The 23,709-nt window shown below is 35.5% G+C and overlaps 1 protein-coding gene across 2 annotated transcripts in view; it reads left to right on the top strand.

Annotated features, from left to right (window-relative positions):
* The window catches only part of NECAB1 (N-terminal EF-hand calcium binding protein 1), a 173,965-nt gene that overhangs the window by 112,804 nt on the left and 37,452 nt on the right, over nucleotides 1–23,709 (top strand). For both annotated transcript variants that reach the window (XM_054497726.2, XM_063668958.1), the window contains one exon: nucleotides 20,461–20,597. In XM_054497726.2, the coding sequence (XP_054353701.1) occupies nucleotides 20,461–20,597 (137 nt within the window). The remainder of the gene's footprint in view (nucleotides 1–20,460; nucleotides 20,598–23,709) is intronic.

Genomic DNA, 23,709 nt, shown 5'->3' on the forward strand with positions numbered 1-23,709 from the left:
CCATTGTTCCTTCCATATAGAAGTACCTTGCTTTAATGAGAAAAAGAAAATTTAAAAAAATAATAATTAAAAAAAGAATTTAGCAGGCAGAAAGCAGCAATAAAATTTTCTACTTCAATTTCAAGCCAAATTATTGGCAACTCTTCCTCTTCTGTTCCCACAATCCTTAAGAGGATCCTTTGAGGGGCACAGATTTACTATAGGTCCACCACTTATCTGTGATTCCAAAATCCAAAAACTTCTGAAAATTGAATGTTTTGGTTTTGTTGTTGTTGTTGTTTGGTAAACTTAGCACCAAAATCCATTTGGTAGCAAAACCTATTTTAATATTAAGAATTTTGCTGCAAAACTACCAATATGGTCATTACAGGGTACTGCTCTAGACCCTGCTGTGGGTATTATAAAATTACATGACATATGCTAGGTATTACCTCTCTAGATTCTGAAAAATTCTGAACTTTGAAACGTATCTGGCTCAATGGTTTCAATAAAAAATTAAGATGGCTATGTCATTATATATGTTATGGAAATGGATGTTCTAATTATTTTTTCAGACTATCAGATTGCATGCTTCAGCAATGCTGAAATGTAATACTATCTTATGTTTAAAAAACAAAGTAAAAAAAAAACTATCAATTCTTTGAAAAGTTTATTGCATTTCAAAGAGCAGTCAAATAATATGCACAGACAAGTGAAAATTGACCCCCAGTGGTCTGGGGAAAATGTAAATGAATTTATTAACCTTTCAAAAATGAAACTTTAGGAGACTCAACTGATAATGCTTGTGGCAAGTGTATTGGCATGAAATGAATGAAGAATGCCTTCATTTGTAGGCTTAATTTACTAAGAGAAATCAGGACTTGCCTCCTGTAAGTCACTGTTGGCAGATGATTTAAATGGCTGTGAGTGTAATCATTTGATTTAAAGAATAATTCTTTTTTATGTTTTACTATTGCTACAGAATAAGATTATCATCTCTTTACAAGCTTTTTATCCTCTGTCATTTTCTGTAGTAGTTTTCCTACTTATAGCCTGTATCTTCTTTGGAGGTAATATGACCTCAAATTTGTTCCTTGCATATAGAACATCTCTGTAATCAAATTACAGTTAAGAAAAGACCATGATTACACACCTCACTATCAGGCTGCATTTTGAGTGATAGTGGAAAAACGAACTACCAAGCCTGGCTGCTCCCATGAGAATAAGTTCAGATAGGAAGGAAGTCAAGGCTCACCCCAATGCTTTCTCTCGAGTCTCACCTCCCCTCTTCCATCACTACCACCACTCAGTGCCCCAAATCCAAATTTAAAATATAGCCTTGTCTTTAGACTTGGAGTAGCACAACTTTTTTATTTAAATCAATATTGTCCCATTTCACTGAGATTAGACGTCATATTAACTATTTGGGAATCTGTAAAACCACAGGACCCTAAAAAATTAACACATTTGATATTTGGGGCCACCTAGAACTGACAGTCTCCAGAAGGCCTAAAACTTCAACAAAAGTAGCAGCTCCAAGTGAGTTTGAAGCCTAGTTGCTGCTTGGACTGTGCTTCCTGTTCCAATACCCCTGTCTTCTTCTCTTGCCTGGCTCATTGCATCTTCTATAATGCCCAGTATCTCATACCCATCTGTCCTTTTCACACCTAATTCAGTATAATTATTGAGAAAGAGATAGCTACTATTTATTGAGCATAATACATGTTGACCACAGTGCATACATTATCTCAATTAGTCTTTTAGCCCAACTGCACTGAGTCACTCTCATAGTCAGGCACCTGGTACATGGTAGGTACTCAATCTACTTTCCTCAGCTCTCTCTTCACCTTCCTAATAGTTCATTTGTCTCATCCCAGCTGAGATTCGTTCATCTGGCACAAGTATTTATGGAATACCGTGTCTGCTCAAATCCTCTAGAAAGCAGAAGCCAAGTGCAAGAGATGTGTTGGGAGAAATGCCCTTGGAAGGTAAAGGGGAGAGGGAACAGGAGCAGTGGGAAGATCCTTCAGGCTGCCCTGCAGATCTGGCACCTGTGAAAAGAGGAAGAAATGGAAATTGGGCTGGCAGAGAGCCTCTGACAAAGTTTTGGCTATGTCAATGGGACGCCCAAGGGCAAAGACTGCTCATAAGAGGAGTCCCCCCAGACTTACACCATCCTTAGTCCTTGACAAGGAATACTGGAGAGAATGTGGCTTCCGCATGAACACTGCTGATCCCCAAGGTGTGGCAGCTGGGGATCGTTTTAAGTATGCTTATGTTTTAAGCATACTTAAAACAGTTTCTCTCTGTGGTACCTTGGTGACTGCCATAGTGTATACCAGGATGTGATTTGAGGAGCATGGGCAAAAATTCAAGAATCTGTGAAAATTCAGCTTTAAAGATCCACTTTTCTTACTCTCAAAGGTTTTTCAGTCTTTAAGAGTCTAGTCTTTACAAGTTTTTAAAAGTAAATATCCCTGGGAATAGAAAGATCTAAAGTCCTAGTTACTGAATAACTTTGCAGAGGGTAGTTAAAAGCTCACTAAAAGGAAAGAGATGGGACCCAAAATTTATTTGAGCTGGAGCAAGTTTAGAAACTCTGGAACAGAGAGATGTGCAGAAAGAAATAGTGATGCACCAAAAATCAATTGCCTAGGTTTAGCTCTGCCATAGTTTAAAATATGTTGATGCTCAAATCTTGTCCCTCATGTATGTGATATTGTACAGTACATTTGATTTTTGTATGTGTTTATTATACCTTGCTTCGATTCAGAAAGGTTTACAATGCTTCCTTTATCATAAGAAACTCATAATTCAGGTGGGTGCTTGTTTCTTATACCAGCATGAAGCTAAACATAATAGTTTGAAACTACTGAAAATATTGAAACATAATAGTTCTGAAAATAATATTTTCAGAATATTCTGGGACCTTAACTGCACAGTATGTAAGAAGGAAGGAAACATTCCTTCCTCCCTACAGTCTGATACACTAGTGAAAATAATAAGCATTACTAAACCAACAATGAGCACTCAATGGGGAGCCTTGAAGAGTACCTTAGTGTTTAACACGGTGCTGTAAAGGCATGAACCTTTCCCCTGCCTTTCTCTATGAGTAAACTTAGTGTTGCTGCATTTTCCTTATTAGAATTATTTTCATTTCATTAGTAAAATAGACAGTTGCTCAGGAGTAGAGCAGCTGACCTTAGTCTTTATATACCAATATGGGATGATTCAAGGGTCACGTGAAATGTCAAGCTACACACAACAGAACAAGCATAATTCTGTATACTCTGAATCTTCCCACATTGATCACTTTTGAGGCCAGAAAGTAACAACAGAAGGGTAGAGTAGGCGTGACAGAATTGCTTCACCAATGGAACAAAGAGGAAAAATGGTTCTTTTCTTCTCCTTCAACTCTAGATGAACCAGTGAACACAGACTTAGCCAATTCCAGGATGGAAACTGAGCCCCATGTTCTCATTTCATATATTTGAGAAAACAAACACAAAGGGGTTAATAGACTTGCCTAAAATCATAGTATGAGTTAACGGCAAAGCCCATAACCCAGCTTAGAATCTTATCCTCTATAAGGGTAAGAAAAATATTATTCAGAATTGGGTAGAATTAGTTCTTTCCCTTCCAATCACTAAACTGTTAACACAATGCCTCTTGGGAGCATAATTAAGACTATCACTGTAACCTTCCAGGTGCAGGATTCTTTATCTGTTGCCATGGCAAAGGAGCAAAATCTAAGCCCCTGATTAAAATGAATGCTTTTGTAAGAAATAATCAAGATCCCTGTCAGGGTTTCATCACGCTCTTATACTCTTTGTCATTTTTTATATGACCCCAAGCCTGGGGCTCAAAGTGCCTACTTGAAATTTCTTTTTGTTGTTTGTATAATAACTGAATTTGTTCTGCTCCACCAGTTTCTTGATGACTTTTCAGTAAGATAAAGGTACTTTAATCAGTCGAAATACTTGAACATTTTTATTTTTATTTCAGTGGTAAAAAATAGACTGAGGCAGAGTGAAGTTATAAATTAGAATCTAAAAATTTACGTTTCAACATTAATATTTCTTAGTGCTCCAATATAAAACACAGAAAACCTATCTCAAATATAAAAGACGAATATAAAATTATTAATTAAATAACTGGCAGCCTGGAGATATTCATTCCAGCATAGGCTTTGATAAATCTTTTCCTGAAGGCAGTTAAACCTTTTTGAGAAAAACCTTCTGAGGCTGATATGATTTAAGTCTCTCTGTTAAAAAAAAAAAATTGGTGTTTATAAATTATGCTGCCTTTTTGCTACTCTCAGCTTAAATAGAAATTCAGCTGCAATTTAGATGATGTTTCCTTTCCTTTTTTAATTGCTGGTTTTCAGCTCTGAAAAGCTTTCCTTCCAGTGGTGCCCTCAAAGGCACAGTTTTATAATCAAGAGCCTTTGCCCCTTGTAGCCTCATGAGACTAGAACCCGCTGTTTCTCTCCAGGTATGTTTAACACAGACCTGGGAACAATCAAAAAGCTTTTCGTGTTTTGTGCTTTAGACATCTTTTGATAAGAGGCTGCAGGAAAAGGACACCTGTATTCTAGTCTAGCCGAGGAGAGCTATGTGGTCTTCAGCAAGCCTCCTTAATTTATCTGGGCTTCCTTTTGAAAATGAGGAATTTGTATTCAGTGGTTCCTTCTAGCTCTATGTCTTTGGTGGATTTGCTGATTGCCTGTGAAATTTGTATAGTACAACCATTTGACCCTGAATTTTGTATACATACAATGTATACTCTGTTCTTGTCATTAATTGAATAGTATCACTCTCTCACACTAACTTGAGCCTTGTAGTTATATACATTTAATGGAGGAATGAGAATGTTTCTTCATTAGCAAACCCTATCTATATTTAGTGTTTGGCTAAAACCTCGTTTGGGCTCTCTTTATGGTTTTTTTTGTGTGTTAATGTTACATAAGTATTTGTTGAAGCATTTTAATCTATACTGCAAAAGGATGTTTTATTTCCTTCTTTAATGTACTTTGCACAGTTATATTTACAAAGGAATATTCTATAAATAATATAGGTACTAATCCGCATATTTTATTCTTTCTCTTAAAAATAAGAAAAGCCTGTTTTTTGAAACTTCTCAGATTGTTCTATTATGAAACATCACTACTGGCTGGGTGTGGTGGTTCACACCTGTAATCCCAGCACTTTGGGAGGCCAAGGAGGGTGGATCACTTGAGGTCAGGAGTTTGAGACCAGCCTGGACAAAAGGGTGAAACCCTGCCTCTAGTAAAAATACAAAAATTAGCCGAGCACAATGGCACATGCCCGTAGTCCCAACTATTCGGGTGGCTGAGGTAGGAGAATCGCTTGAACCCAGGAGGCAGAAGTTGCAGTGAGCCAAGATCCACTGCCACTGCACTCCAGCCTGGGTGACAGAGTGAGACTCTAAAAAAACAAACGAACAAACAAATATTACTGTTAAGTTACATATGTAGAAAAGGAGTCAATTGAATTATGTTGTACTTACTAATGCAAAGGGGCTCTCTGTCTCTCTTCATGTGTGTATAACACACACATAAATTATACATATAATGTACCTGTACACACATTTTACAGTTTATATTCTATAAATGTTCAAGTTTATCAATAGTTAAATAAATATAAATTAAATTGACAATAAAATATACTTCTGTCAATTAAAAATGTTTAAAATAATAATGCCAATTGTTCAAAAACACAGGAAAATGAAGACTCTTAAACATGATAATGGGACTTTAAATTAGTACTACCAGTAGGAGGGCAAACTTAGTGACCTTCTACCTGTAGGAGGGCAAATGTGAGAAAATATATCTCACATTTTCAATTTAGGTATTATTCTACCTAGTAATTTCACTTCTAGAACATTAACTCGGAAATAATTTAGTATGTATACAAGGAATATTCACCATATAAATGTTTATACTAAGAAAAATTAGACAACTATCTTTAGTTTATATTCAACAATATGAGATTGATGAATAAATTATAAATATAAAATATACTATTTGGCTATTAAAAACTATATAATATATGAATACAATTGACATGGAAAGATGCATGTATTTTTATGTGCAAATAACTGATTTAAAATGTACATGTAATTGGTTTTGAAAAAACAATATATTATAGGTATTTCAATAGCTTTATTGAGTTATAATTTATATACCATAAAATTAACCAAGTGTAAGCATACAATTAAATATTTTTATTAAATTTATAGAGTTATACAACGACCACTGCAATCCCATTTTAGAACAATTTTTAAAAAATATTTTATGTTGCCAATCTGTATTTTCTAATTTATAACATTGCTACTTCAAATGTGAAAGTTATTTATATTTTTAATTTAAAATTTTCATATAGCTTTATCTGCAGAACAAAACATGTCACATATCTTTTCAACCACTTTAGTCTGTAATTGTAGGTTTGTTATAATAAAAGTCAGTAGAGTTTTAAGGTAGTTACTAAAACCAGTTGCTTTTTATTTGTTAATTTTTTCTGTGGATCAATGATTACTTACTCATGAACAAAAAAGTCAAAACTTACCTGTTAGCTATCTGACTTTAGGCAGATTACTTTATCTCTTATGACAAGTTTGGGAGGTTCAAATAAATGAATCCATAGAAAATACTTAGCAACTTCTGTTTATAGCAGTTTGGGGGAAGAGATTCTTTCGACAATTCTGTTGCTGAAACAAACTAAAAATAATGGATAGAATATATTTTTACATTTCTGAAATGTATCCAAGCCCTGGCAAGAAAGCAAAGACTTCACAGAGGCCAAAATCTAAGTGAAAGAGGGAACACAAAGAAATAAGCAGCGCAGGGAAGCGGCTTTAACTCATTGACCTTACATTTCAGTTTTAAAGACTTTCAGCACTGGGGTAAGAGAAAGCGTAGCCACCAGCACCCCACAAGGTAAGGATTCTGATAACAATCTTCTGCAAAAACTTGGAACCCAAAAGCCTTTACTCTTCCTCGAAAGGAAAGTCACCCCTAGTGATCCAGGGCACCAAATAAACAAAGGGGGAAAGAAGTCTGCCCTGAGAATTTATAACTACAAGTCAGTCCTCATGTAAATGTGCAGGCCAAATCCAAACTTCCTGGGTGGAGGGGAAAGCCTCAAGCCAAGAATTTAATTTAAAATTATTCCAAGATGATGGTGCCCCCAGATAGTGGACAAAAGCAAAATCAAATTCTCTCTTAATCTAGATCTGGTATAATTTCCACAGATTAATCCTGCAAGGAATATGTACTGAAAGCAAAAAAAAAAAAAAAAAAATCTCAAAACATACTTCAGACAGTATTAGAAGACTTTATATATTGAAATCATCAGCTAAATAATAAGTATGTTAATGTATTTATATAAATATATGTGGGATTAAAAATAGGAGAAATGAGCAAGATATAAAAAAGACAAAACAAATTTGAGAAAGCACAAAAAGATTTGCTAAACATTTTAAAAATACAATAATTGAAATGAAAACATCAGGAAACTAGTTTTACAGTAGATTAAATAGAGTAGAAAAGAGAATTAGTGAACTAGAGGACACAACTGAAGATACCACAGAGAATGTAACTTAGAGAGACAAAGATCTAGAAAATAGAAAAGAAGTTAAGAGACCTAGAAGATTGAGTGGGAAGGTCCAATATACTTCTAATCAAATTTCCAAAAGAATTAATGAGAAAATTAGCAGAGAAGACAAATAATACAAAAATTGTATATCTATAAACCAACAATAGTTAGAACATGTATAGAAACCTAATTTATGATGGATCTGGCAAAAATGTATAGAAATCTTACTTGTGATAGAGCTGACGTGACATATCAGTGCCAAAAAAATACTGGACTGTTCAATAAATGGTGCTAGAAAAATGACTTATCTATATGAAAACAAAAGAGTTAAATTCTGAATCCATACACAAAAATCAATCCCAGTTTAAGACTTACATGTACAAAAATTTAAGAGTTTTAGTATAGAAGAAAATAGTTTAATGACTGAAGAAGGATTTCTTAAACAAGATGCAAAATACAAACTACACCTTTAGAACATAGTATGGCATAACTTTCACTTTATTAAGTTGTATATCAAAAGACAGCACTTACAAATTGAAAATACAAACAAACCAAGAGAATTTGCAAAACTTAACTACCAAGGGCTGGTGTTAAAAACATTTAAACAAATGCTATAAATCAATAAGGAAAAATTAGAATACATAATAGCAAATGATTTGGCAAAATACAGGAACAGGAATTTCAAAAAGAAGCCAGGGAAAGTCCAATATAGCCTATGAAGAGTTACTGAAACTCTTGTTTGCAGAGGGTTGTAATGTGCAGTGTTGGGCAATTGTGACTTATCTTAAGCCAAGTTAGTGCAGTGGTTCAAGAGGTCCATGCAGATAATTTAGCACTTGTACCCTAGAGTTTAAGTGTCTGGTGGAAGACAGAAGAGCAAGGCTGCACAGTTAATAGCCACAGGTTCATCAGCAGTTGGAACAAGGATTCATACATATTGTTTTAGCTCTGGATTTCAAGAAAGGAGAGAAAGAAAAAAAATTGCAGATTAATTGTTCTATTATTTTCTAAGGTTTTACTATATTGCATCTGGGTGCTAATTTCATCTGTGCTGCTGGGCATCTGCTGTGATTTCTGACTCTGAAGAGTCATACCTTTGTTTAATACAGCAAAATTATCAGCAATTGTCTCTTTACTGTTATCTTTGTTCACCTCTTAGAACTCCTTATATATAAGTTAAATACTCTCATTCTCTTCTCTGTCACTTCTATTTCATATTGTTCATCTCTCTGCTTCAGTTTGGATAATTACTTCAGATTAATATTCTAATTCCTAATTATTCTTCATCTGTATCTAATCTATTTCCACATATCCATTGGATGTTTATTTTTTGGAAGTTCTTACTGCCTCTTTTGAAACCTGCCCGGTTTCTTGCAACAGTGTCTCACTCCTTTCTCCTGTTTTCCATAACCCTGTTTATGTCTTTGAACATTTGAAGCATATTACCACTGACTCTTTTTTATGATACTTTTTTTCTTTGTGTGATATGGATATGTGCGGATAGATTGGCATTTTTCCACTATTAGTTTATACTTGGATGATTAAATCATTGGGGATTTGATGTATTTCTTTACGGAGAATATGTTTTTGTTTATGCCAGCTGCCTCAAGATACTACCAATACAGAACTGAGGTGAGTTAATCTCTCAGTTTTGGGCTTCCCTGAATATGCAGGTATAGGAGTTCGAACTTCAGACTGTTGAGTGGACTGAATCTTGATTTTAGGTTTTCAGGAGAGAGTTTTGCACCCAGAGTTAAGATTGAGAAAACTTATTTGTCATCTTCCTTTGTTCACACATAGTTTTTTTTCCAGCTCTCTTTTAGTAAAAATGTGGTTCTTTGAGTGTTCCAGCTTCAACCCCCTACCTTGACTCATTCTCTGTTCTTCCAAAAGTTGTTAAAATCTGGAACTTAAGAGTCTCTAGTTAGAGAAAATGCCGCAGTAGAGCAAGGCCTTCAATGCAAGATTACTGTCAGTCTCTTTCTCTGTCTCCTGTTCATTGTTGACACTCTTGGTTTTCTCTTATGTTCTTAGAAGCTTTGCTGTACATTCAAATAATATTTGCCACACTTTACCTTTTATAGTGCATTCTATAGAAGGAGTATTTTAGGATATTTAACTAATCCTAATGCCAAAATTGGAACTTTCAGGAATTTTCTTAATGTAAATATTACCTTCCAATTTATCAATAAGATATTCAGAACTAATTTTAAGTAGTCTGTATAGTTATCTAGAAACCTTTTTTAGAAAGGAGTATGCAGGTAGATTTGAATAATCCACCTTTTCCTTACATATGAGATATATATATATATATATATCTTCTCACTTTATTGCTCTGGCTGGAGTGCAGTGGTGCAAACATGGCTCACTGCAGCCTCGACCTCCTGGACTCAAGCGATCATCCCATCTCAGCCTCCTGAGTAGCTGGGACCACAGGCGCATGCCACCATGCCTGGCTAATTTCCCATATCATATATATTTTTAATAATGAAAATTTGAGGGTCTTTACTTCTTATAATCCACCCAATTTTGTGTGTGTGTGTGTGTGTGTGTGTGTGAGAGAGAGAGAGAATTAGTAGACTGCATTGTTTTAGCTAGCTAATACTATGAACTCTTGGCTTATTCTTCCGGATGACCATTAAGATTCCAGTTAGCTTCTGAGCCTGTCTAGATACCCCTAAAATGCCAAGAGACCTTGACACAAACTCAATGCTAAGAAAGGCAAGCCCAGGCTATGATTTCAGGCTATAGCCAGTCTCTTATGTTACCCAGTCATTTTCTTGAACATGTGTGAGAAATGGTCAGTGCTGTCTTTCAATCCTGACTTCTAAATGTGGGATATAGAACACAATAAAGTTACAGGTACAGACAGATCATCCACACCCCTTGCTTTCAGTCACGGGCCATATTGAAATGTAATAAAAAATACAATATATTTCACTAATTCTAGGATACATATGTTTCCTTTTTCTGACAGCTATGAAATTGGGATATATCTATCAATTGATGGTGCATAAAAGTTAACTGGTGATATTGTTATTTCCTTGTGGTATGTAAAATACCAAAATAGTGGTGCATCTTATAATTAATGGCACTTTATATTTGATGAAGTATAGTATTTTGGTTTTTAAGTCCCACTGGAAAAAAAAGTCTTACCTGTTTGTTATTCTGAGCAAGTTATCTATTCCCAAAGGTTTTTTTTTCCTGAATAAAAAATTACCAGAATATTTTGGTATTCTCTCATAGTAAGTCACAAGGGAAAATTAAATTCAGAAATGTGTCAGTTTTCACATATTTATAAGCTACTATTTTCCATACATTATGATGTTTAGAAATGCTCATAATATTTTAATGTTCAATTATTCTTCTGTCACAAAATTTGTTTAGATCAAAAGCAAGGATAATTCGCCTTTGAAAGCAGAGAGATCATATATGATATTTTGAAAAATGTATTTGTGTCTGACAAATTTAGTAACTTAGGCCTATTAACTCAACATATTATAGGACTGTGGTTAAAATAGAACTATCCATCTGACACATATACTGTTTAGGAATAGTAACATTACAAATGAGTGGTATCCTTTGAATATCATTTATGTCAACTTTGTCTCATGTCTATTCCACAAGCTTAAAAATGATATTCAAAGAAAAGTGTGTGAGCAATAAGGTGGAAAGTAGTGTATTTATGGGGAAGAAATTTTGGTGATATTTTATCATCAATATCAACAAACATAAATTCAATCCAATTTATGTACGAACATAGTTTTATGCTCTTCATACTTAAAAACGTAACATTTGGTTCTACGTTACACTCCAGAAAAATGCACACTAGCAGTTGAGAAGATGGCATATAAGAGGTGACAAAAATTACTAGTTTGGAAGTGTTTACAGATTTTCTCGTCCTACTGCCTGCCAAAGAGTCCTGTATTTTACAGCCCCTATCTGTCTACTCCACAGCTCCTCAAACATATGAAGATAGTATATTTCTACTAGACTGGTTCCTACACATACCTTAACCTTTTTATTGTAAAACAAAGCAAAAAGGAAAGCCACACGAATCAAACGTAGAACTTCATGATCATAAGGCAAACACTCTTGAATCTATCACCAAGATTTTAGAAACCTGACCTACCAGTTACCCCAGAAGTCTTTCCACATGCTCCGTCCCAATTATGATTCCTCCTTCCCCTGAAAATAACTACCAATGGATCTTTCTAGTAGTCACTTCCTTGTGTTTTATTATGGTTTTATTACACAGATTTTCATCCCCAGAAACTGTAGTTAAATTGTACTCATTTTCTCTCTATTGCATTTCTTTTAATTTATAGGCTATCTTGCAATCCCTTTTATTTATATATTTTTACAGTTTATCCATTACAGAGCCCAGAGAGGTGCTTATGCTCATGGTTTAGGCTTTACTGATTGCCGATGATGGTACAAGTAAGCACAAATAGAGTTCTTCTGAACTCTATTTTTGCTAGAAATTGTCAGCTAAATCCAGAGGCTAATTTGACAAAACTATAGTGGATAGTGTGTTCTCCTGTCAAGGATCACATCTTTTAGTTGTTTTTATTTTTTAGGTTGGCAGCCTTTGATACTCAGTGACTGAAACAGTGATCAGCAAACGCCAGCCATTGGCCAAATTCTGCCAGTCATACATTTTATATGGTCTATGAACATAGTCCAACTAATTCAGTATTATCTATGGCTGCTTTCATGTGATCTCTTGTTCACAAAATCTAAAATATTTACTCTCTAGGCCTCTACAAAAAAAAAAAAAAAATGTTGCCTGGATCTGGTCTAGATCACCAGTATTTATGTTGAAGTCTCCCTGGTTGTTTTGGTTGTCTGCAGCTCATTTTCTAAGATTCCTGAAGAAGGGCTCATAAGAACAATATTACCTGAGTTTTAGCATGTTCACAATTTTCAGGGACCTTTTATACTTAAAAGACAACTTTTCCTGATACAAAATTCTTGGCTCTATTTTAAATATCTTAAAATATGTTACTACATTTTTTTCTGGAATAAAAGTGTTGGTTTTGGAAAACCTTGTGATAATCTAGATTTTATTTTGTTTTGTTTTTCACCCCATAAGGCATTTGCTCTATATGTCTCCATGCATGAAGAATTCTTGCTTTGTCTTTTAAAGTCCAGCAATTTTACTAAAATATGTCTTGATGTGTTTGTTCTGAGTCGATATTCTCATACATATGGCATACTTTCAGTATTTAATATCAACTCATTTTATTTTAGGAAAACATTCTTGAATAAGAGTTTCTAGTGTTATTTTCCTTTGTTAGTTTCTATACTTCCTTAGAAATTCTATTATGAGTATATTGTATATTCTTTGTATATTCAACATTTGTCACTTCCTCTCAAATCCCTTTTGTTTGTTTTCTTTGTTATTTTATTTTAAAAGCTTTCTTTCCTTTCATTTTCTCTTATTAAGGTATTACATATAATGTTTATTTGTTTTTATGTTCCTTCTAATTTTGACTTAATTTCGGAAATAATACTTTTCTTCGATTACTAATTCTTTTCTGAATCCTATCACTTCATTTCTGAGTTAATCTAACTCTGATTTATGTTTTTGTTCATTTCTTGAAATTTTTTTCTTAATATCTTCTAGCTTATTTTTAAATACTTGGTTGCACTTCGGTCTGTTTTGTCGTCTTGTCTTTCTGGTATGCTTTCATTGTCTGCAGGGATGTTATTGTGCTTCTTATTTTTCTTTTTCTTATTATAACCTTGTATAGGATTTGACCTTAATAATTTTTTGCTGCTTTTAAGAATTCAGTTTTCCTGAATTTTTTCAAAGGAAGTTGTGTTCAAAATTGTTTTTCTAACTTCACAGGGCTTCCTCTTAAGTGGTTTGTCTTATAGTACTGAAAAAATAAGGCAGCTTTTCTTCCAACGCTTTCTGGCTCTGTTTCTCTCCCCAACTTTTTATCTGAATCTCCCTTTTTATTTCTTGTCTCTGTGACCATCTCTCTCAATTTTGAGTCCACTCCTAGCTAATTCCTCAGTGTAGATCCCTCCTGACATAGCCTTTGGAGTGACTGATTTTAAGAGTTCACAGGGGCTACACAGTTCCAATCCCTTTAGGCCTTACTAAGATTTTTGTGCTCTCTCATTTTTGTACTCAACCACTTTTGGATAAAATGACTGCCAGTTTCAGTTGCTATTCTCAAATTAGCCATTGTTATTCTAGTGAACATTTGTTGGCTACTTTGGAGTTCTCTTGCTCTCAGGTTTGTCTCACAACCCGTTGTGTTCCTTTGTTTCTGCCTACACATCCAGCAACACCATGCAATGCACCTCTTGTGGCTGTCAGTGATTTTGTCCTTACCCACCTGCAATTGTAGATTGATGATGACACCTTGTCATCTAGTTTTGTGGCATTCATTGTCTATTGGAGCTTTTTGTTGTTGCTGTTTTCTAGTTGTTTGCTCTGTTTTTATGTGAAGACTCCAAGGGTTTTATAAACTATGCCACCAACGTGGCCATCTTCCCCAAATCCTCCTGTTACTATTTTCTGGTTTCTACACAACTGTGATACAGAACAAGAACTGGGCCTAGATGAGTAAAACCAGACTCATACAAATTTGAGGAGAAAGGAAGAAATCTTAGCCAATATACATATGAAGATATAGGAGAGAAAGGAAGAAAGAGGGGTAAAATCAAAGACTAGGAAAGAATTTTGGAAAGATTCTAGAAAACAAGATGTTCTATAGGAGGCTATGGCTCATAGAATTCAGAGGAGATAGAGGGGAATGCAAGAAGTACTGTTTATAAATTGTATCTGATTGTATCTATTATAAATTGTATCTAATTTACTATATCTAATTTACTAATTTACTATACTTGAGGAGAATCAAGTCAAGAATGGAAAAATTTTTGATAAATTTTGCACTTGAACTCTACATATTAAACTTGACACTCCTCAAACACCAAATTCCATGGGTCACAGCTTCAATCTGGTAACAAGTATGTATATAAAGGTGTACATTTTTGAATAAGCAAGGTAGCAGATATGCAGTAGAAAATATGTGTCAAAAATAACTCAGGAAAATTAATATTTGTGGAGAGCCTGCTATGTGTCAAACACTAGCTACATATTTGTCCTAGCAATAATTCTGAGGTGAACTATTATCACGGCAAACAAACCCAGGTCTTGTGAAGTTTGAGCCAATGATCTGTCCGTTACACTTTATAATATCCTTTCTCCAATGGGTTAATAGCAATAATGAGCATTTATCAAAAATTATGAGCTAGACACCCTACTGTGTGTGCCATATGCTGTATTTAATTTTAATACTCGCAACAAACTTGTGATAACTATTCTTATCCACAGTTAACAAAATAAGGATTTAGAAAGGTTGAATACTTTCCAAAGTTCACATTGCTGTCAAGTGGCACAAACACAGAACTTAAGTGTGACTGTCTTCAGAGCCAGCTTCTTAACCACCACATTATGTTATTAGACACCTATGAATGTGACCTGGGTCCTCATCTAGTAGTTAATCTCAGATTTGGGCTGACTCTCTAGATGTCCCCATCCTCATACCCATGTGCATTTTTCTAAAATTCCCAATGTTTGAAGAGGATTACTTCCCAGCAGAATGGGATTGTCCTTTAGGCAAAGACATCCAAGTAGTCTTATGTTCTTGTTAGGGTCTCCTGATATGAGACAGAGCAATAGGAGGAGCCAGAGGAAAGAATCCTACACAAAATAAGTTCTTGATGACTTTAAGATGAGCCCTTTAAAGTGGAGTTTGTCAATGTAAAGGTCTTAATATAATTCATCTTTAAAGTATCAACTTATTTCAAACCACAGAATATCTGGTTAAGATAGGGCTCAGAATTTATTTCAATTTATTAATTGTTTAATAATATTTAATCCAAAATTATAATTTTGTCTCCTCTTTCACTAATCTGAGAATCTATCATTTCCTTAATCCTTGGGAATCTGTAGTCTGAAATTATTTTGATATCTTGTTTTGCCTTCTAAGGTTTGCAAAGACTAGCTGGAATTAACCTCTGTCCATTATTAGGACAAGTAAGAGCCAGTTCTTTATTTTTGTATTTTTATAAGGCTTAAATTTGATATAGTGGTCTCCCAGTTTGGGGAAAAAAAAAAGTGCCATTTAAAATAAAAGCCTGAGAATATTTAAAAGAAGTGGGACATAGATAATGTGTGTAACCCACTTCATATTTTAAAAAGTAATAATTGTGCATAGAGTAGAAAAGAGCAAAAGACAACCTTATCTTTGTAAAGTTATTTTTTTTTTCTGTTATAGAAGCTGCCACAGATGTCTTACACAAGAATGGTGAGAGCTGCAGGGAGTTAGTCCAAAAGACAGTCAGAAGCAGTGCCCCTTGCTAAATGTGATTGTTATCTGACCTCATAAACAAGAATACACTAACCCTAGATGTCACTGACTTGATTGATTTTCAAACAGGGAAGACTGATGCTCTGATTTTCCTAATTAACTCAGATGATTCCATCAACCTGATGGGCAGAGCTTGCTTACTGAGAAGTGATGTGAAAATTAAGATGCACAGACAGTTTTCTAAGAAACCTGATTCAAAGCACTATGCTTCCAATGCTAGGATTTTTACTCAAATGAATTCTAGCTCTGTTCCACCTCCACCAAAGGAAATGTGTAGATTGAAATGTTTACATTTTGGCTTTCCGCAGACAAAAATGGAGGTATTAATACTACTTTGTTCACAATTTCCACTTAATGATTTGTGTAACTAATAATTATCAATGACATGAATGAACATTATTAAGATCTGAGAAGTATACTGTTAGCTTTTACTTTCCCATATCCTTTCTGATAGACACGGAGGATTAAACTGTGTTTGAAAAAAAAAAGAAGCAAAATCTGAATAATGAGTATAATCTGTACATTTTTAAACTACTTTATTTTGTCTGTAGGAGTTCTTTCTGCCAGTCTCTCAAATACAGGTTTTGCTTAAAGGAACACATGCCTTATGCCAACATACCAGTCTTTTGGGGAATTAGGAATGCAAAAAATCTCTTTTTGTACCTTCGCTACCAACACATTTGCTGAGAATTAAAAGGGCCGGGCTTTGACATTTTCCAGCTTGTTATCTATTTAATTTTCCATCTGCTTCTTTTGCCACTGCCTTCCAAAGGAACATCTGCTGCATATCTGAGAAAAGGGAAGGAAGATTGGATCTGTGCCACCTGGGTCTGCAGTCTCAAACCTTCAGATCCAGAATAAGGGAAGGGAAGGAGACTAACAAATGGTCCAAATAATAAAATGAGGACAGTCTGTTAGAACAAAGCTGTATTTTTCTTTATTGCAGAGCCCACATGACTGAGCAAGCCGGGTGGCAACGTCTACAACCAGCAAGGGCTGGATGCAGGGGGAGGCAGGTGGTGATTAGCTAGTGGCAAGAGCACTTCCCAGAGCTTGGACACTCCCTCTGGTGCCTGTCTCTCCATGTGGGACCCGGTTTCTCACACATTTCTTAAGCATTTATGGGGCAGCTGCTATGAGGCAATTTTGTTCTGAGTACTCTGGAGGCAGAGACGAATAAGACATAATCCCTGTGCTTAAAGAGCTAGCCTAAAATAGGGAAGATAGACAAATGAACAACAGATTACAATATCACAATGAAAAATTCTATATCCTAGGTAGGGAAGAAATGTCACAGAAATACATAGAAGTGGAAAGATGTATTCCTAATCCTGTGAAGAGAAGTGGTGGTTCAAGGAGAGGAACATCTGTACAGAGACAGTGTTACAAGCTGAGTCTGGAAGCATAAGTAGGAATATTAGAAAACAAGTTTTTTTTTCTCCTTATCAATGAGGGGTAGTATAAAACAGCAAACCTTCACAATTGACTCAAAAAACTTAATCCTCCAAACCTTAAACCCACCCACCACCCCTCTCAATGTCAAGGCATCAACATTTATATCAAAGAAATGTATCAACCAACTGGGTTCTGCCACTTTTCAATGTTACCTAGAGAGTCACTAGTAAGGTTATCAAACTCTCATCAGAGTGAGATAAGAGGGTTAGCCTAATCATAACTTTCTGATTTACTATGGTGGAGCAATGATGACTGGCCAGTTGTCTGACTTTAACTTTTCTTAATTATCTAACTTTAACATCATCAAAATATTTGTATGTAAGATCACAATAGCAAATGCAATAAATTCTTAGAGTTAGGAGTGTATCTGCAAACCATCAGGTATGAACGAACCTCTACTCCACCATAAGGGATACAGAAATAAAAGACATGACCTTTCTGTCAAAGAAGCTGAAACCTAATTGCAATGACTGGAATGTTTAAAATGGCTAACTATACTTTTTTAATCTCTTTTCTGTAATTCTGACATGACAAATATTTAACATTTAAATGAGAAAAGAGTAAGGACAATGCTATGCTTTATTGCTCAGTAAATGTTTTCTTTCTTCATTTTTCAATGCAGTCTACAAATAAGTATAAAACTTTTTATCATTTGCTTTATATTAGTCATAGTATATACTGAGATGCAAAAATAGTTGGCATAATCCCTGACTTTGCAATTATATTTTATCTTCATTTTAATAAATTTTATTTTTTAAAATATCCATTGGTGATATGGAAATAACTGTGGGAAAAGACTCAAACACACCTTTTTTTCTACCATCACATTTTCTTTCAACCTCAAAGAAAAGCCTTCCTCAATTTTAAAAACTCATTCAGAGAGAATTTTTTGAAGTTTTTTTTAACCAATAAATAGCAAGCTATGAGATCAAATTAAATATTTGGAATATTTTTAGCTTGATTTAACTCACCCAAAACTCTTAAGATTATTATAAGCATGTAATGGTTATGTTTAGTTTATGGTTAGTTTCTTAAATGGGGTTTAAAGACATTGCAATTTTTAATTTTTAAATAGGACTATTATATATGGTAGATGTATTGGTCAGGGTTCTCTAGAGGGACAGAACTAATAGGATAGATGTTTATATGAAGGCAGTTTATTAAGGATAGTTGATTCACACCACACGATCACACAGTAAAGTCCCATATAGGCCGTCTGCAAGTTGAGGAGCAAGGAAGCCAGTGGTGGATCAGTCTGAGTCCCAAAACCTCGGAAGTAGGGAAGCCAACAGTCCAGCCTTCAGTCTGTAGCCAAAGGCCTGACAGCCCCTGGGAAACTACTGATGTAAGTCCAAGAGTCCAAAAGCTGAAGAACTTGGAGTCTGATATTTGAGGACAGGAAGCATCCAGCACAGAAGAAAGATGAAGACCAGAAGACTCAGCAAGTCTGCTCTTCCATCTTCTCCTGCCTGCTTTATTCTAGCCATGCTGGCAGCTGTAGTAGTTGGTACCCACCCAGATTGAGGGTGGGTCTGCCCCTCCTAGTCCACTGACTCAAATGTTAATCTCCTTTGGCAACACCCTCACAGACACACCCAAGGACAATACTTTGCATCCTTCAATCTATTCAAGTTTACACTCAATATTAACCAGCTCAGTAGATAAGAAAATTTCCTGTGTTGTTCACCTGTAATGAATGAGCTTAAAAAGAGTCTGATGATTAAAACTTTTTACTATTTCAAATTGAGAAAGAAATGAGATTTTCTATGCTATTACATTATTCTTCTATTAGAAAAACTTCCAAAGTAAATTATATCAGGAGGCCATAGTCCAATTCTTCCTAAATTAAAGTTGATAGAAGCACAGAATATTTTTGAGTTGGAATGTATGCCAGAGTTACTTAGTGATTTATAAGTAGGAAAACTGAGAACCAGGAAGGTTAGATACCTAAATCTTATTTGTTTGGGTTTATAACTATGCCCTAAGCTTCTCCAGCATATCAGGATTCGTAGTATTGTGTTATCACCCTCAGTCGTTTTGTGTTTTGTCTTTTCAGCCATAAAAAAAATTTTGTTTAGGGACAGAGACAAATAAATCTTTTCCTTGGCTGAATTTGAATATACCATTTCCACTCAAGACTCTAGAAAATCAGATTTCACTGGCTGGTCCCGTGACCTGAAAGAGTGGCCCTGTCACTATCTTATTCCACACCAACCTGGTTTTCGTTGTTGGTTCTCCCTGAGACTTTAGGAAGACAAGCACAGCAGGTGGTACCATCCACAGCTCACCCATCTACCTTGAGTAGGCTTGGCAAGTACACTTATGCAGTCTGCAGTGACCTCCGCAGTGACCCTGGGGCTGTTTCAGTGAATGCTGCTTTTGTGGCTCAGGTGTTGTCCTAGAAGTTAATTGTAATGAGCCTCAGGTAAAGTTACTGAGGGAGAGACATAAGCAGATTTAGTAAACTGTTTAAATATTCCAAGCCTAACATTTTCTGAATTTTAAATAACTACACATAATTTTCTTTGTCTTCAGCATAATACGGATCAAGCATAATAAATACATCAGGAGTGAATTAAGCCAATTGCTGAAACATGGCTGCACTTTGTTGGTAATAGGGAAAATATATGATGGCATGGTCAACATTCAAATGAGACATAGAACAAACCCTGAGTTAGTCACATTCTGATCTTTTTTTCCCCCCGGATATTTATTTTTTCTTTTCTACAGATGTCTATTTTCAACTCTGCTGGTTTTGTCCTTTTTTTTCAATCTTGAGGCAGGTACATTGGGAGGCAAGATATTCCAGTCATTTCTGCAGCTTTTTTATTCATCTCCTGGTGGGTGGATGAGAGCAATGCTGTAGCCTCCAGGGCTCAACAGATCTTTTCCCTTCGCTCCATCCTCTCTCTCTAGGATCAATCTGGGATTGATGGGTACATGGTAAAAGAAAAAAAAAAAATCCTGGATTTTTTTTTCTACCATACTTCTAATTGCATTTGTTTTGTCACCCTTAGGACTACCAAGAAGCCTCCAATTTGGAACAATTTGTAACTCGATTTTTATTGAAGGAAACTCTGAATCAGCTGCAGTCTCTCCAGAATTCCCTGGAATGTGCCATGGAAACTACTGAGGAGCAAACCCGTCAAGAAAGGCAATTTACATGTTTTCATCTGATGTCTATTTAGTGACTCTATGTTTATGAAAAAACAATTGAGAGGCATTGTACTTATACTAGCGAAAACTAAAAAAGAGAATTGATATATTTTAAAAAAATGACAGTGACCTCCACTGGTTGCTTGCCTTATTATTTGCCTCTAAAAAGACCATTCTACTTTTTCTTTTACTGTCAGTCATTTAGTCAACTATATATATATATATGTATGTGTATATATACACATATGTGTGTGTGTATATATACATACATATGTGTGTGTGTATATATACATACATATATGTGTGTGTATATATATCTTTTCCCTTCTCTCCACCCTCTCTCTCTAGGATCAATCTGGGATTGATGGGTACATGGTAAAATGGGTATATATATATATATATATATATATATATATACGTATATATATACATATATACACACATATATATACATATATACATATATATGGGTACGTGTGTGTATATATATATATTTCTTTCTTTTTTGAGATGGAGTCTCACTTTGTCACCCAGGCTTGAGTGCAGTGGCACGATCTTGGCTCCCTGCAAACTCTGCCTCCCAGGTTCAAGCAATTCTTGTGCCTCAGCCTCCCAAATAGGTGGGATTACAGGCACACACCACCACGTCCAGCTAATTTATTGTATTTTTTAGTAGAGACGGGATTTCACTATGTTGATCAGGCTGGTCTTGAACTCCTAACCTCAGGTGATCCGCCCATCTTGGCCTCCCAAAGTGCTGGGATTACAGGTGTGAGCCACTGAGCCCAGCTGAGTCAACAAATTTTAATTGAAAATTTAGTAGATGGAGAAGACTTTAAAGTATTATGAATAATATAAAGATACATTTAACATAATGTCAATCCTTAAGGAAGCCTAAGTCTATCATATAAATAAGACATGAACACAAAAACTATACTGCAAGGAACAAAGTGATAATAAATACCATAGAGAAGAGGAAATACATTGCCAATTGTTTTCAGAATATTAAAAGATTAAATATGGATAGAGGGATGGAAGGATGAGAAAGTCAATTTCATGGAGTTTCTCTATTTGAGCTTGTCTTGCAAAATCAAGAGATCAGTCAAAAAGCCTGATGGGAAGACAAGACTTGAACTGGACCTATAGGATGAATTTGAATGGCAGAATGAGAGCCTCTCTAGAGGGATCCGTCTCACCCACCTTCTGTTACCCACCTCTCATCTGGCTCACTTCTCTTTGGTTGTCTGGTCACTGATTGGACAGTAATTTCTCTGGGAAGCCTTCACTGCTCATTCATACCTCCCACTTCACTACCATGTATTCCTATAGTGCCCTCTATTTATATCTACTTATCTCAGCCCCTTCTTGTTAATTTGGTGTAATTTTGAAAATGTGGAAATGATGGGAAAGACCCTTACAGACTACATGAACCTGGATATACTTGGGAGGCCTGATAATTCAGTAAGCCTAATTATTTCAGGAAATTGAGAAAAGTGAATGATGGAAATTATTTCAAAATTCAATGCCACCGATAGGTATCACTGAGAAAATAAGTAGTCATATTGCAATAGCTATATCAATAAAGGCACTAATGCTTAAGAGAAACCTATACTAAAAACGTGTAGGGCAGACATCAAGGTAATCCCAGCCAACAGTTGATATTTTTCTGAGTTGTCATTGCTTATACCTTGCAAGCTAGAGAAGCTTGCAAAACTCTTGCTCCTGGGGCATATTTTGGCAGATGTGTTACTTTAAACTTATAGATGTGCTTTATCTAACTTTTACATCTTAAATTAGAGAGAAGGAAACAGTAAGTTTTCTGAACAGGCTGATAATAGACTACCCTGTAGGACTAATTTTCCTGAACAAATTAACTGATACATAATTATTAGGACATCTCCAAAATAGTGGAATTTTCAACCATGTGTTTACAATGTCAAAATGAGTGAGCACCACCAAATTCTAACAAAAAAGCCTGTAATTCCAGAATCTAATGAACCCATGCAGCTGATTATCACAGGGAAGTACTCTTCAGCGGATCTGTGAAGCATTTTCTACATCATAAACTTCCTGTTTTCACTGCATTGGGTGATTCCATACCAAATGGCAAAGTATAACAATTCACTTTAGAAAAGCAAAACCCACCCCCTCAGCTTTGAGCAGAGGATAACTGAATGTCTTGAAGCACAGTGAAATTGATTTCATGTTCCTAATGAGAAAAATGAAGCCTCCTGTGTTGTTTCTTTTGTTTGGACTTTCTGGAAATAAAATGGGAACTCCCTTTTTAGAATCAGTCATCTGCCACCTAAGAAGAGGCTTGAAAAAGTGCTCTACTCCCCTTCTTCACCTGCACTTTTGTTTTTTTCTACAGTCGTCCCCTGAAAACTTGTGCTCTGCATTTACCACCATGCCGTGAATGTTTAATGAACAACTGTTTTTTGTGTTAGGCCACAGGCTAGACTTGAACTCTTGTGACTGCTGCCAGCAGCTGCCTAGCAGCTGTGCTTAATGAGAAGGAGCATGACAATATAGACTTTAAGGAAAGTAGAAGGCACTAGAGGATTAATGAACCTTTTACTTCTGGATTTCTCACTCAAAAACAGCTTCAAATAATGGGAAATGTTACACGTCTGACTGCAGTTTAAGGGGTGCTGTTGTATGGCATTTGACTAAGACACCCAGGAATGACCAAATCCCACCCCAAATCTGTGATACTCCCCCTAAGAGGTTTATAAAGAAATGCATAAACAAGCAAACAGAAAATAAGGTACCACTATGGATTTATGCCCATAATATCTGATGAACCAGACTGAAGCATGTGAATTATGCCCAAACCTAAAGGGACTGTGTCTCCTCTCCCAAGGCTATATCTTCCTATCAGCTGGCCACCAAAAGTGAGGAGAGCCCTGGGACCTTCATCAGTGAGGAAAAGATAGAGAAAAACTATACCTTTCCTCTGGTGTTAATCAAGAGACCAGTGAAAAAGCCTGATGGGAAGACAAGACTTGAACTGGAACTTTAGGATGAATTTGAATGGCAGAATGAGATTCTCTTTAGAGGGATCCGTCTCACCCATTTCAGGTTACCCATCTCTCATCTAGCTCACTTCT

This window comes from Pongo pygmaeus, chromosome 7 (genome assembly GCF_028885625.2).
Source record: "Pongo pygmaeus isolate AG05252 chromosome 7, NHGRI_mPonPyg2-v2.0_pri, whole genome shotgun sequence".
Lineage (NCBI taxonomy): Eukaryota > Metazoa > Chordata > Mammalia > Primates > Hominidae > Pongo > Pongo pygmaeus.